General features: G+C 35.0%; 2 protein-coding genes across 4 annotated transcripts; both read left to right on the top strand.

The window, feature by feature from the left end:
* Window positions 1-6,912: 6,912 nt before the first annotated feature.
* LOC109060774 (ras-related protein Rab-36-like) lies at window positions 6,913-10,411 on the top strand. Of its 3 annotated transcripts, none has more exons than XM_019077932.2 (11): window positions 6,913-7,023; window positions 7,446-7,532; window positions 7,993-8,084; window positions 8,368-8,442; window positions 8,527-8,628; window positions 8,718-8,782; window positions 9,302-9,353; window positions 9,438-9,519; window positions 9,607-9,697; window positions 9,809-9,925; window positions 10,021-10,411. In XM_019077932.2, the coding sequence occupies exons 2-11, from the start codon at window positions 7,479-7,481 to the stop codon at window positions 10,074-10,076; spliced, it is 786 nt and encodes a 261-aa protein (XP_018933477.1). In that variant the 5' UTR covers window positions 6,913-7,023; window positions 7,446-7,478; the 3' UTR covers window positions 10,077-10,411. The 3 variants fall into 3 exon arrangements, with proteins under 3 accessions (XP_018933477.1, XP_018933476.1, XP_018933478.1); XM_019077931.2 differs by having other exon boundaries at window positions 7,446-7,559; XM_019077933.2 differs by having other exon boundaries at window positions 6,933-7,023; window positions 7,434-7,532.
* A 679-nt stretch (window positions 10,412-11,090) lies between these two features.
* On the top strand, window positions 11,091-13,953 carry LOC109052030 (GATOR complex protein DEPDC5-like). Its single transcript, XM_042755236.1, has 6 exons — window positions 11,091-11,590; window positions 11,704-11,791; window positions 13,307-13,353; window positions 13,443-13,528; window positions 13,637-13,720; window positions 13,806-13,953. Exons 1-6 carry the CDS (start codon window positions 11,521-11,523, stop codon window positions 13,857-13,859), a joined length of 429 nt encoding a protein of 142 aa, XP_042611170.1. The 5' UTR covers window positions 11,091-11,520; the 3' UTR covers window positions 13,860-13,953.
* Window positions 13,954-15,993: the final 2,040 nt, after the last annotated feature.

Below are 15,993 nucleotides of genomic sequence, written 5' to 3'. Positions count from 1 at the left end.
TCTTATATTTTTAGTTTTACTAACATGCTCCAGAAATATATCAAAGTCAAACACTGTGTACGATTGTACAGTTGTTTTTCTGCAGGTATTTATTGAAAAGAGTTTTTATGTGAAGAGAGTCATTTTAAGTCCAGAGCAACCTGAACTCAGCACGAAAACATTAAAAGAGAATTTACTCAAATTTTTTGTCTGAATCAGAGAAAGAGAGAAAAGAAAATCTATAAAAGAGCAGAATCTTTCTCTTCTGGTGTCATTTTGAGTGACCATTGTCCGCTGTATGTGTAAATACTATGTGAGGTACATTCTGTGAGACAATTAAAAAAAATAATTAAATAAAAAACGAAATCACTTTTTAAGATGTAGGGCTGATTGACAGATTAAAGGGGTCCATCGCGCTCCAATCCTCCTCCTGTTCAGTTATGATGATGTACAACAAACCCAAATAAGGGCTTAAGGATTGAGGATGTCCACTAAAAAACAAAAACAGACAAATAAAGAAACAAATACTAAAGTATAACAGAACAGTAATAGTGAATAAAAAGAATTATGCAAATATTGTTTGTGCTGCAGGTTTGTTTCTTGTGTTGGGGTGAGTGAGGCTTCATTAAATCTTGATCATCAAAGTTACCCATAACTGCTTGTGTTTGACATTTTTTCCACATATGCAGGCATATTTATTACAGTATAATATTTTCTACAATCCAATCCAACAATTATGCATAATAATAACATTTTATATTTATTCAAATGTTTATATAGGCATTAGCAACCACAAAATTGTTAATTAAAAAAAAAAAATTAAAGGCACTAAAGGACTAGTTCATCCCCCAAACACCCTCAACCAATGGAACCTCTGCAGTGAATGGGTGCCGCCAGAATGAGAGTTCAAACAAATGATAAAAACATCACAAAAATCCTAAACGTTTTTAACCATTGCTTCTGGCTAAAATACGTTGTCTCTATCCATAATATTGCTTTCTCCAGTGAAGAACTCATCTCTTCTGAATCAGGAGAGAAGTATGCACAATTCAAGCACCATTTACAAGCAAAAACAGTCCAAAATGTTTCTATATAAAAAATTCATTATAATATTTTTTGATTAGATTTTTTGCTTTAGACGTGTTATTTATTTATATTGTGTATTATTAATGATTATGGAGATTTATTTTAAAGCAAAATTCTGAGTGAATTTTTTTGTTTGATGTATAAAAGATGTGTAAGTGAGTTTTTTTTGGATGGATTACTTATGTTTTATTGTGATGTTTTAATCAGCTGTTTAGACTCTCATTCTGACGGCACCCATTCACTGCAGAGGATCTATTGGTGAGCAAGTGATGTAATGCTACATTTCTCCAAATCTGTTCTGATGAAGAAACAAACTCATCTGAGTTTATAGCAAATGTTTATTTTTGGGTGAATTATTCACCTTAGACTTTTTGCACTGTGACATTTTCATGACACTTAAAACACCTTCCAGAATTTTCACAACTCTTATGCAAAAAAATCATATAGTATTTTTACTGTACCATCCTAAAAACAAGCCATATTACAGTATAACAACATTAAGAATAATGGAAATTAAAAAAAAAAATATTCTAGATAAAATACAGTTATGGGAACAGGACCAAATATGTTTAATTGTTATGTAAATAATGTCATAATGCAAATGCATTAATGGCTCTAAAAACGGGCTTCGTTTTGTTTTCTTTTAATTTGTGTTTAAAATTCATTACTATATGAATAGTTGAATACTGTTGATTGAAATACACCATTTAAGAATGCTCCCATAATTATTTGATAGTTATGAACAGTAATATTAATAACTGATGTACTTTACAGTAAGAGCATTCAATTTTTTTTTATTTATTTTATTTTTTATTTTATTTTTTACGTGGTATAGGTGCAGTGTCTGCAGTTGAAAATATTCTCTGGTATTATTTGCTTCCAGCATTGCCAGCTAATGCAAGACAACATAAATATGGTCACCGATACACATTCAAATATATGCATGTTTTTAAAGCATTATTAGCCACATTAAATGTTAACAGCAATAACTTGGCACAGCCAAGGTCACTGTAGTGAGTGGCCATATACATTGTCTCCATGATAAATCATTTGCATGCATGTATTGAGTGCTGTCACTAATTCAATGGCATATGCCGCAGGCTGATGCATTGCATGTAATCCATGAGGAAATTGTTTCTTCCTGCCTAATTGTCCCTGGACATCAGATTCTAGGAAATGTCTTCTCAGTCTGTCTCAATTCAGTCCACTCCAGCAACAGCAGAAGCTCAACGCTGCGTTTATTTATGATGCATTGCACCATGGCAATCAACATGCTAATTAAATGTGCAATTAAATTATTCTTCAATTGATTTATGTCTGCAGATTGTTTGTAGTAAAAAGAACTGAGAGAGTGAAAGATGGACGGAAGAGAAGATGAGGGAGAAATAGAGGCTGGAATGATCTCGCATAATGGATCAATTAGTGGCCAAACCCTGGATGACCCTTTATTGTTGTCAGTACTAGCACGACCTATTGTTTATCACGCCGCTAATTCTAGAGTACCAGGACAAAACAGCCTGCAGATCTGACAAAATAAAGGTTTGTGTACCAAGGAAGCATTTTGAATTAATCTGTTCAAGATATTCAGAGCTATTCTATCATGTGTGGGTGCCACCTCCTCCATTTTATCACTAATGTTTTCCTGACCACACTGTACAACTCATTATGTATCTACACTGACAGATATTATATAGATATATATATATATATATATATATATATATATATATATATATATATATATATATATATATATATTTATATGAGTATTTACAAATCTGCTTTGATTATGAATGAATAGAGAATACAGGATGGTTTCAAATTGATCTTCATCTCCTTCCTTTGGAGAAAGTCTAAATAGGCCATTTTAAAAATAATAAATAAAATCAAATAAAAATTTTTTTCACCTGTGCCCACTCCACATTTTAGGCAAGATGGGTCCAAACAAAACAAAAACAACAAGCACAACAACAAAAAGTACAATTTCCAAAAAACAAACAAAAAGCGTTTGTATTTAATTTTATAATAAATAATTTTAAAAATTTAATAATTAATAATTATTAAAAACATAGTTATCAGTTGGGAAAACGCATCACCTTTCACAATGAGTCATTTTACACCATTTGTGCAAAAACAAAAACATGTTTATTTGGTCCGAATGATGAGGATATATATATATTAAAATAAATAAAGTATTTTATTAATAAAGTATTAACTTCTCATGACCGCTGAAGAGTTTTAATATTTATTGTAAAGTCATATAAACATCAGAAAACCTTCGGAATGAAGACCAATTTTTATATTTTATGCTTAAAAAATTGTCAAATATTATACAGCTGTGGAACGAGGTGAATTCTGAAAATGAACCTCATCTGTCAGGACAGGTACGAATGTTCCTTTAAAAGATACACACATATATATTTCTGTGTTCAACTGTCTTCAACACTTGCTTTGCTGGGAACAAAACACAATTTCTGTCACCATTGTGGGTGTTAATGAGGAACGTGGGACGTTTTCGCTCTTGTGAGACTGGAGTTTACTGAGCGTAGCCTCATTGAATGTCACATCATGTAAAGCTGATGAAAATTAATAAAAGGAGGGTACAGTACATGACTTGGGTGTAATCACACGTTTGGTGGGGGAAATTATGTCTGTCACTCAAAAGACAGTTTTTGTCTCATTAAGACTAAAGTATGTAGTGGTTTATGCCACAGCTGTGACTCTGACTCGAGTTTATTGAAAGAGATCATTTGTTCTGAAAAAAAATAAATAAAAAACCTTCCAGAAATAAACAGATGAATGCTACAGCAGCGCCGAGCAGGAGGGCCGACCATTGGAAGACCTTGTGACTGTCATGAGCAGCAGGGAAGGACAGACCACAGAGACCGAGGAGGAAGGCTCTCAGTTTAATCTCATTCTTCAGAATGGTCAACAGTGGTTTTAAGCTTTGGAGTCTTGACAACAAATTGGATTCAGAGTTCAAATCATGCACAGGGACAAATGTGATGTGTCACTCTGATATAAGACGGTTAGGTGAACCTCAGTAAGGTCACATTTTACATTTTACAAAGCTCACAGTACATTTTGAATAAAGAAAACAAAGCCTCTGTTAGGACTTCTGACTAGTGTTCTGACATTATTGGCATGAAAGTTAAACACATTACCCTTATTCTCATTCCTGTAATACATCTGGATGTGATTTCTGTAAATCATTATCAATCATTTTTCCCATTACTGGGAAATTTTCAATGATTAGACTCCCATTACTGGAATACAGTATTTTTTTTTAATCTCAATACAAAAAAAATAAAAAATAAAAAAGATAAAGATAATAAAATGAATCCATATCAGCCTAAATGAAGATGGCACAGCAGTCCAGCTAGCATTGTGAATAAATATGACTGAAACAAAGCATAAACATAAAAATATATTTCTATAATTATTTTAAAAAGTAAATATTTTTATTTTATTATTTATTATATTTTTAAATCGTAAAACAAATATTAATAAATAAGTGTTTTTTTCTTATTTTTTTTTTACTTTATATTTCACACACAAAATGTATTGTATAGTATATAGTTTATAGTATATTATATTTTTTATTCTACTTTGAATTGACTTTCTTTAGAATATCGAGTTCGCAGTGTAGGTCACTATTATTCATAATAGAGTAATCACACACACAAAATTGATATGTGTAATTAATTTAATAAAGACAGCAACAAAATATTTTCTTACATTTGTTTACCACTGAGAGAAAAACAGATCATTTCTGACTTTAATTTGCAATGTCGCTTACAGAAATACACAAGAGTGTCGTTAAAATCTTCGAGACATCTGATTATCTTTTTTTTCACTCCACTGAACCTGCCAGATGCAGGAATTATTACACCACTATATTTAGTGCCATTTGTTTGTTCATTAACCTTTAAACAAGTTAATGCACAGCCTGCATTCTCCTTTAATTTCATTAGTCAAAGTGTTCAACTGTACACTTTAGTTTAGTTCACTGAACACATTGATGTTGATGATGCCAGCATCAAACCAAACCCTTTTCTTAAAATAAATCATAATACATATCACAGCCAGGACAAAGATATGATCAATTAGTAATGAATCAGTTTAGCTTCACATATTACAAACTGTCCATTATTATTAATGAATGTGAAATGGAATAAGACCCAAGGCCAGACTGAGCGATTCAACCTAGTCACCTTTAGCCTTTAGTGCACATTAAAAGAGCTGTAGCCTGACCTGCTGACACTGAGGCAGCTCATCTGATCTAGATATTGTTTTAAAAATTATTCTTATTTTAAAATGACATGTGAAAAGTTAGGTGTTGCTCAAGCAAATCCCTTCAGGTGAAAACCATCTCTGAAGCACCATGCATGAGGAGCACAATCTAACTTGCTTGGCATGACACAGCAGTCTGGCTTCCCAAACGCGCTGGAGGAGATGTGCTGCCACCCTGCGGTCACTCGGGCTAATGCACCACTGCCAGATCAAATACAGGTGCTGGTCATATAATTAGAATATCATCAAAAAGTTGATTTATTTCACTAATTCCATTCAAAAAGTGAAACTTGTATATTATATTCATTCATTACACACAGACTGATATATTTCAAATATTTGTTTCTTTTCATTTTGATGATTATAACTGACAACTAAGGAAAATCCCAAATTCAGTATCTCATAAAATTAGAATATTGTGAAAAGGTTCAATATTGAAGACACCTGGTGCCACACTCTAATCAGCTAATTAACTCAGAACACCTGCAAAGGCCTTTAAATGGTCTTTCAGTCTAGTTCTGTAGGCTACACAATCATGGGGAAGACTGCTGACTTGACAGTTGTCCAAAAGACGACCATTGACACCTTGCACAAGGAGGGCAAGACACAAAAGGTCATTGTAAAAGAGGCTGGCTGGTCACAGAGCTCTGTGTCCAAGCACATTAACAGAGAGGCGAAGGGAAGGAAAAGATGTGGTAGAAAAAAAGTGTACAAGCAATAGGGATAACCGCACCCTGGAGAGGATTGTGAAACAAAACCCATTCAAAAATGTGGGGGAGATTCACAAAGAGTGGACTGCAGCTGGAGTCAGTGCTTCAAGAACCACTACACAAAGACATATGCAAGACATGGGTTTCAGCTGTCGCATTCCTTATGTCAAGCCACTCTTGAACAACAGACAGCGTCAGAAGCATTATTGCAGTGATAAATATGTTTCTGGCAAAATATTTATATATTTAGTGTGAAAGTATTGTTTTAATTTTAAAAGTATTTTTATTTATTAACTTTTTTTTTTTTTAGGATTTCGCCTACTTAATTAGCTTTTGACCAGCTCACAAACCTCCTGTTATTCCTTCACAAACCCCAGTTTGGTTAACCCTGACATTTAATTCACTTCATGTTGTTCATAATAAAGAATAGAATATATTTTCTTTCTCTGTATTTCTATATCAACTGGGTACAAAATTCCTATCGTTTGGTAACTAATTAGGTCAAATGCAAAAAGTAATCAAAAAGTAGTCAGATTACATTACGTTACAGTTTGCGGCATGTAATTTGTAGACAGTTTGGCCATTTCTAAAAAAAAAATCTAATTATTTTTTTTTCTTTATTCTTTTTTTTTGAGTATTTTAATGTATTTTTGTTGGTTTACAATGTGTAATTTCTCCCACACAAAGTGGAATACGTCGTTTTACGTTTTAAGGGGAAAACTCAACATTTTTAATGTCAAAATACGTTCATCATAACTTCAGTGCGTCACGTGTCAGGATTAATGGTGAAAATGTGTGCTGGTTGCCATAACAGCAGCCTTGAAAGATCGCGCGGTGTATCTCCTGCGCCACGTGACTGCGGGTTCCGGCTCGTGGTTGCTATGGCGATGACTGTAGGATTAGATGCGGCGAGTCCATACGCAGTCGGCAGGAAGACTGCTGTACGGGAATATCTGTGAGTACACGACAACTGCTCGATGTATACAGTCTCAGCAGCTCTTAATGAGCTCAAACGACGATAAACAGCGCTTCTAAGGGATTTTTCAAATGATAAAATACTAACTGCGCCGTTACAGCGTTTTGTTGTGTCGTACAAAAAAATGCAGCTCTGTTTATTTAGAGCTATAGAGGAATTCACTTTTTTAACCATAAATATTTCAACAGTCTTCTGTATGACTATACCAAAACAAACGTCTAAAAAAATTAATACAAATAAAAATTATATCCAGCAAAGTCACAATCAAATTATCATGGCTATGCTGGATATATTACTATGTTTAGTATACACTTACAGTATGCTATACAAAGTAGTTCAGGTTGATGTAAATGTAGAGAGTAAACAGGTTTATATGTTAGTGCTGATAGTGTCTTTCACAGGCGAGGTTCCCTGGACAACCTGCTGACAAGACCATGCATCTCAGTCCTCCTGTCAGCAGAGACAGGATCATATCCACATTTCCAAAGGTACACTCTCTAGCATCACATTATCAGGTACTGTACTGGAACAGACCATTCTGTATTTGAAAAGGTATGATTCATATCGCAAGTAGTACTACAGGAAATTCAGCAAGCATTCTGTGAACTGTAGCGAGCACATCATCAGATTAGTATATTGAGAATGTGTGACATCCACAGAGGAGTTAATTCTGTGAAACAAATAAAAAGGCTTCCCACAGCTGCTTCCTGTACTAGTTTTCTCAGTAGTGGGGTCATATTAAGGGCAGATGTACCCTATTTACTTTCTTAATGCACATTCCTGGCCTTATTGTGAATGATTCCAAAGTGGAAATGGAGCAGACAGCATTTCAACAACTAGACACTACTGTTCTTATTCACTTTATTGCCAGAAGTATCTGGTATTTGATTCTGTTTATGGTAAGAAGAGTTAATCATCATTTATTAGTTCTGTTTCACTGTCCTGTAGTGTTATAATCCACAAGCCTGCCTACAGATGAAGGATGATTGGAATACAAAAGCCACGATGGCTTGCCAAGACCGGGCTGCACGTCAGCAAGGGTGGGTATACATATGATTATATATATTTACAATTTTTTTTTTTTTAATTTTTCACCCCAAAATGTTTCTAAAGAATGATATATATGTATATAAGACATATATAAAAAATATAAAACTGACACACACACACATTGTTATGTTTATTCATATACATTACCATTAAAAGTTTGGAATAATTACATTTACTCCATTTATTTTATATATATATATATACATACATGAGAGAGAGAGAGAGAGAATATTAGTCCATTTATTATATAATTATTTTCATATCACTGTCTAGGTATGACAGGCTTAAGATGTCAAAAGCAGTAGTGGTTGGAGATCTCAATGTGGGAAAGACATGCTTAATAAACAGGTAAAATGTATACAGGACCTTAATTTAAATGATACATGTATTTTTCATAGACATCAAGTTCCATTATTTGCTTGTATGTCATAGGTTCTGTAAAGACGTGTTTGAGAGAGACTACAAGGCTACTATAGGCGTTGACTTTGAGATTGAGAGATTTGAGATATCTGGGCTGCCCTTTTCTCTTCAAATGTGAGTAGTTATTTTCTAAATGATTTAAATAATGTCTGTTCATTAGAAATTTTCATGTCTTTGTTTTTTGCACATTACAATATTTGCAGATGGGACACTGCTGGTCAGGAAAAGTTCAAATGCATCGCATCAGCATATTATAGAGGAGCTCAAGGTGAAATGCAGGTTCTCGTGTAAAGGAACAGTTCACCCAAAAATTAACATTTGCTGAAAATGTACTTGCCCTCATGCCATTTAAGATGTAGATGAGTTTGTTTCTTCATTGGAACAGATTTGGAGAAATTTAGCACTACATCACTTCCTCTGCAGTGAATGGGTGCCGTCAGAATGAGAGTCCAAACAGCTGATAAAAACATCACAATAATACAAAAGTAATCCACAAGTATTGCTTTCTTCAAAATCCATTATTAATTGATGGACTGGAGTGGTGTGGATTACTGTTGCAGCTGTTTGAACTCTCATTCTGACGGCACCCATTCACTGCAGAGGATCCATTGGTGAGCAAGTCCAAATCTGTTGATACAAAGAAACAAACTCATCTACATCTTGGATGGCTTGGGGGGGAGTACATTTTTTTTGCAAATTTTCATTTTTGGGTGAACTATTCCTTTAATACTCCAGATCAGAGTCCGTTTAAACCCCAATATAATCCTTTCTGTTTCTACTTTAAAAGTTATTATTACTGTCTTCGACATGGCGGATATCAAGAGCTTGGAACACACACAGTAAGTAAAGCCTGTAGTAGTGTTTTGAAGATTGAAAAGGTGTTAAGGAATTTGAATTTGAATGATATTTTGTTTGTTCCTCAGACAGTGGTTATCAGAAGCACTGCGGGAAAATGAACCAGACTCTTGTTTTGTTTTCTTAGTTGGCACAAAAAGAGACCTCCTGGTGAGAAAAGCCCCCACAGACAAGCACACAAAGGTACACATAAAACTTGTAAAAGCTATTAAAGGCTCCTGCTGTCCTTCTGTGAAGTCTGCAGAAGAGTGCCAGAGAACAGAGAGCGATGCCATAAATATTGCAGCAGAAATGAAGGCTGAGTTTTGGTCGGTGTCCTCAAAAACAGGTACATTCTGAAGGGATAAGAATATAAATGTACTTTATAGTTATTGCTGTGTCCATTACAAGAAGTACAAGATGGGTGCTACATGTAACTGTTACTGCTATGGGTTTGAAGGGGAGAACATCCAGGAGTTTTTCTTTCGCGTGGCAGCTCTGGCCTTTGAAGATGCCATCCTAAAGGACCTGGAGACAGGAAGCAGCACGGCTCAGATTGGAGATGGAAGTATTCTCGGTAACAGATTGCACTCTGAAATCATAAAACAGAGATGTTCACTTAACGTAAATGTTGTGTTGTATGGAGTAAAAAATGTGGGTTTGTTATTTCAGATGATAAAGTACTGGAAGATGCACAGGAAAAGCCAAAGAAGAAGTCCTGTTGTTGACCCTCAGTGGTTCAAGAAGAAGAAATAACCCATTTGTGTTACAGGACAGAATAAATATTTAACCTAGTAGAAAACAAAGTGTTTTGGTTGACATAACCAAGCTCTGAGTTGGTGCATCTCTAATGTACTCTCAGAGAGGGACCACCTTATCAGAACACACATAAGAATAAGGGACTGACATCAAATATGATTTCATGCATTTGATTTATACTGTAGTATTAACATCAGTATTTCGCAACATAAACTGCCATTTAATTACAGCATTTTGTTTTTCCTTTTCCTTTTGTATTTCTTACCTTCCTTTGGCAGATGAAATAAACATGCATTATAAGTGAGCACAGCTTATGATTTTTTTTTTATCAGTATTTGTCTTTACCTTGAGAAATATATAAGCATAGTTTGACAATGTACAAACATAATTATAATGTGTAACAGATAGCTAGACCCTAGTTATTAGACTAGTAGACATAGTAGGCTATTATTTTAAACTTTTTCTACAAAGAAAGCAAAATAACATTATCATATCTTCTGAAATGCTAAGATCTTCACTTTGATATTATATTATATTATATTATATTATATTATATTATATTATATTATATTTAGTGCTGTCAAACGATTAATCACGTCTAAAATAAAAGTTATTGTTTACATAATATATGTGTGTACTGTGTATTTTTATTATGTATATATAAAAGCACACACATACAGTATATATTTTGAAAATATTTACATGTATATATTAATATTCATATAATTTATATATACATAAATATATTTAATATATAAATATTACATATTTTTCTTAAATATACACATTCATGTGATTGTATTTATATATACATAATAAATATGCACAGCACACACACATATTATGTGAACAAAAACTTTTATTTTGGACGCGATTAATCGTTTGACAGCACTAATTATATTATATTATAATTGAGGTAGAGACTTATTCCTGACTCCAGCATAAATTCATCTCCAATGCGCCAGGCGCCGCTGTGTAGCGTTATTTGTCTATTATCACAAACCCGAAGAAGACATCATTCCTCTTTCCGTAAACAGCACAAATGTTGCATTATTTCTGACAGATACAAATTAAGCTATGGGTTGTCGGTGTATAAATAAATGTTGACCTTCTATTTAATAAACCTGCGTCTTACAATTAGAAGAAGTTTTTTTGCAGAGCGTCCTCTGGGATTAGAAGAAATGAGTCACGCGACTTGTAAACAAACAGGAGGATGACAGACAGACTGTCACGAGCTTGACTGTGTTTCTTCATCTTCAAGCACTTTACGTGTCATTTAAAACCTTTGTTCCTATCATGAATACTTGAAGGATGCAGAAATGAAGACGTCGATATTCTGCAGACCGCTTCAGCACTAGATATTTCTCTGTTTGTAAATGTGAACGTGACTGTCTGTTCATCATCAAGACTACAATGACTGTCACCATGAAGGCAAACAAGTCCTACAAACTTGTGGTGCACAAGAAGGGCTTTGGAGGGAGCGGTGAGAATATTCCTAATGTTTAAAAACTGAATTAGGTTTAGTTTATGACACTGGCTCATTTAACATCCTGGTGTTTTTGCACGCATGTCTTAACACTCACTCTTTCTCCACAGATGATGAGTTGATGATGAATCCTAAAGTCTTTCCTCAGGTGAAACTGGGGGATATTGTTGAGATTGCTCATCCGAATGATGAGTACAGGTGAGAGGACCTTTCTGCTGATATATAGTTCATTAATTCAACTCAAATTGTGAAACTCGTGTATTAAATAAATTCAGTGCACACAGACTGAAGCAGTTTAAGTCTTTGGTTCTTTTAATTGTGACGATTTTAGCTCACATTTAACAAAAACCCACCAATTCACTATCTCAACAAATTACAATACTTCATTAGACCAATAATTACTGCCTCAGTTCGGCGTGGCATGGAGGTGATTAGTTTGTGGCACTGCTGAGGGGGTATGGAAGCCCAGGTTTCTTTGACAGTGGCCTTCAGCTCATCTGCAGTTTTTGGTCTCTTGGTTTTCATTTTCCTCTTGACAATACCCCATAGATTCTCTCTGGGGTTTAGGCCTGGTGAGTTTGCTGGCCAGTCAAGCACACCAACACCATGGTCATTTAACCAACTTTTGGTGCTTTTGGCAGTGTGGGCAGTGACTTTGGTTTTCAAAAAACACAATGGACCAACACCAGCAGATGACATTGCACCCCAAATCATCACAGACTGTGGAAACTTAACACTGGACTTCAAGAAACTTGGGCTATGAGCTTCTCCACCCTTCCTCCAGACTCTAGGACCTTGCTTTCCAAATGAAATACAAAACTTGCTCTCATCTGAAAAGAGGACTTTGGACCACTGGGCAACAGTCCAGTTCTTCTTCTCCTTAGCCCAGGTAAGAGGCCACAGGAGTGGCTTAACAAGAGGAATATGACAACTGTAGCCAATTTCTTGACACGTCTGTGTGTGGTGGCTCTTGATGCCTTGACCCCAGCCTCAGTCCATTCCTTGTGAAGTTCACTCAAATTCTTGAATCGATTTTTCTTGACAATCCTCATAAGGCTGTGGTTCTCTCCGTTGGTTGTGCATCTTTTTCTTCCACACTTTTCCCTTCCACTCAACTTTCTGTAAACATGCTTGGATACAGCACTCTGTGAACAGCCAGCTTCTTTAGCAATGAATGTCTGTGGCTTACCCTCCTCGTGAAGGGTGTCAATGATTATCTTCTGGACAACTGTCAGATCAGCAGTCTTCCCCATGATTGTGTAGCCTAGTGAACCAAACTGAGAGACCATTTTAAAGGCTCAGGAAACCTTTGCAGGTGTTTTGAGTTGATTAGCTGATTGGCATGTCACCATATTCTAATTTGTTGAGAATGTTGTGAATTGGTGGGTTTTTGTTAAATGTGAGCCAAAATCATCACAATTAAAAGAACCAAAGATTTAAACTACTTCAGTGTCTTGTATATTGCCTGTTTATTTAACAGTCCTATTCTGCATGTACAGGTAAATACTATGTACTTTTTATAACAATTATAATAACCGGGTAATAATTACGTACTAACCCTGAACCTACACCTAAACCTAACCTTAACCCATGTATTTACCTTGCTCTACCCAATACTTTATTGGGTAAGTACACTGTAAGCAAAATAAAGTGTAACTGGTATATTTATATATGCATTGATAATATCTGTGTTTACAATGTCTTTGTCCTTAGTCCTCTGCTGCTGCAGGTCAAGAGTTTGAAAGAAGACCTGCAGAAAGGTGAGTTTTAAATTAGCGATTCATTTTCTGTACTAGTAAGTATTAATCGACTATATCTCGGTGTTCATTTTCTCTTTTTCGTTTAAAAGAAACTATCAGTGTAGATCAGACAGTGACTCAGGCCTTCAAGCTTCGCGCCTACCAGGACGTCATCATCAATATTGTGGACCCAAAGGTATTTTATACGGAAATAATGTCCTACTATTTTATTTACACACTATATTCACAATATAGAACAGCCTCTCATACCTTATTATCTAATTTCTCCATTGACATTTAACAGGATGTGACTTTGGATCTGGTGGAGCTCACCTTTAAAGATCAGTATATTGGACGAGGAGACATGTGGAGACTGAAGAAGAGCTTAGTGAGTATATTAGATTCAAATATGCATGAGATGTTCGTTTTTGATGCCTTGCAATGATCTTTATGTGTCCATGATGTTCTTTCAGGTGAGCACGTGTGCGTATGTGACACAGAAAGTAGAGTTTGCAGGGATCAGGTAACAACATCCATTGTTACAGGCTGTCTGGAATACTTGATTCTGATTGGTCAGGTTTTTACAGTCAGAAGTATGTGTATAATGGCAAGGCAAGGCAAGGCAAGGCAAGGCAAGGACAGACTCTGGGTTGGGAAAAGAGTTTGCACACTCTGTGAAGACGGTTCTCTTGTTCGAGAGACCAGTCTGAGCGACTGATTATTGTTTGGGGCTCGCTGCTTTTGTGATCTTGCAGTTAGATCAGTTCTCTTTGTTTGTGCTTGAATGTGTATTGTGTTGCCCTTGGTAGCTTACGTGTTTGCAGTGCCTGCAAAATGTTTGTTGCTGTCATGAAATCTTCATCTCAGTTCATTGTTTAACATGTGTAGACTGACGGGAGAGGTTGTGAGCCAGGTAAGCAGGTCGCGACTTACATTTGCCCACGTAGTTTACTGAGATGTATTAGATGCACTAGTGTTAGGAGTGGTGCTAATTATGTACCCCTGTTTTTGTTTTAGTTAGTATAGTTTAGTCATAGCGTCTTGTACGCTGCAGATGTTTTTTCTACCTTTTTTGTTGATAGTTAGTTTAGTTCTTTAACTTTAGTTAAAGGGGCTTTTTGTTATATTCAGTTTTTTGATTTAAGCACCACTCTCTTGCTTCTTCCTTTCCCCAGATTGTCTGTTGATCTGTTTACTCTGGTTACGTTGTACTAATTGTAAATATTCATTACTTTATTTTTCTCCATTATTATTATTATTTTTCCCTTTGTTACTACTTCAGATTTATTGTAGTTGAAGAATTAAACTCTTTCAGCTCAGTTACGGATGGTTGTCTGTTCCTTTCCCATAGCAGATTCTCGTTAATATATTGACACACACATGCAAAACTTTTGTTACGTCTAATAATATTCCTAGACAAATAACATCTAACGAGGGACGTAACCAACACACCCCTATAATTAATCAAAACAACAAGAGAAAAACAAGAAAATTATTCAATGTTCTCCACCGAATAACTCAGTAATTTTAATATGAATGAATGTATATAGTTAATTCATACAGTGAAGACTGTACGGTGAAGTTCTTTTTAACATTTGATTACTTTATTCAGTTTCTGTATAGAAGGCCATTATTTTAGTAGGCTCTATTTGTAGCTTTTTTTATATTGTATTTGTAATTTTTTTATTGTATTATAAAAAAAAGTAAAGTAAACAGGGTCTGACTTCATGGTGACTTGAAGCACTGAATAACAGTTCTGTTGTACAAAGTACATTGTTTTATGCTACAAATACAGAATCTAAAAGGAACAAAAAAACTATAAAAAGGTGGAACACAAATTTAGCACAGCATAAATTTAATTACATTACAACTTTTTTTGTATTGTTAGTAATCTTAAAAGATGAACACTTACTGGACAGAAGCAACTTATTTAATATTACAGCTGTAATATCATGAAATGAATGTGTGTGTGTGTGTGTGTGTGTGTGTTTGTTTTTGTGGTGGGGGGGGGGGGTGGAAAGAGGGAAGAAATTAGTATAACATGACCATGATTTACCTAAAACAAAGGAATAAAGTAATATGGCCACAACTTAATGAATTAAGTTATGGAAATGAAATGAAATGAAATAAAATCACGCTACATTTCCAGCAGATTAAGCCACCAAAACTACTAGTACACAAACCCCATTTTCCAAAACCCCACCATGTGATAATCGAGAAAACGACCAGGATATCTAAAATAAGTGTATCAAAAGTTTCCAAATTAAACCAAACGTGTAATAAGATCACCAGCAAAGTCATTTTCCTGCAGTGGGGAGGCCAAAGAAAAAAAGTGGAAAGAAACAAAAGATCTTGGCTTCTACAGGGTCTGAAGGCAGTGAGGATTCATCCTGTTCTGGTCCAGGGGGGAAAAGGATACCTGATCTATTTATAGTGCTCATTCACAAGGACAGAGGCAGATAGTAAGCAAGATAATGACATTACTGCTCTATTTAATCTCCCACAGTCATGTGACCCGCAGAAATGATGGGTATTTTGTATCTTGGTCAGCAACAAGTGAGAATGTTAAGTGTTTTCAGTGTCGCAGTGCAAAAGTGACATTGTCATTTGTCTTTTCTCACCACCATAAGAGCCAATATTCATGTTTCTTTCAGGACAAAA

The sequence above is a fragment of the Cyprinus carpio genome, unplaced genomic scaffold, assembly GCF_018340385.1.
Source record: "Cyprinus carpio isolate SPL01 unplaced genomic scaffold, ASM1834038v1 S000006657, whole genome shotgun sequence".
Lineage (NCBI taxonomy): Eukaryota > Metazoa > Chordata > Actinopteri > Cypriniformes > Cyprinidae > Cyprinus > Cyprinus carpio.
This window is presented reverse-complemented; position numbering and strand designations above follow the sequence as displayed.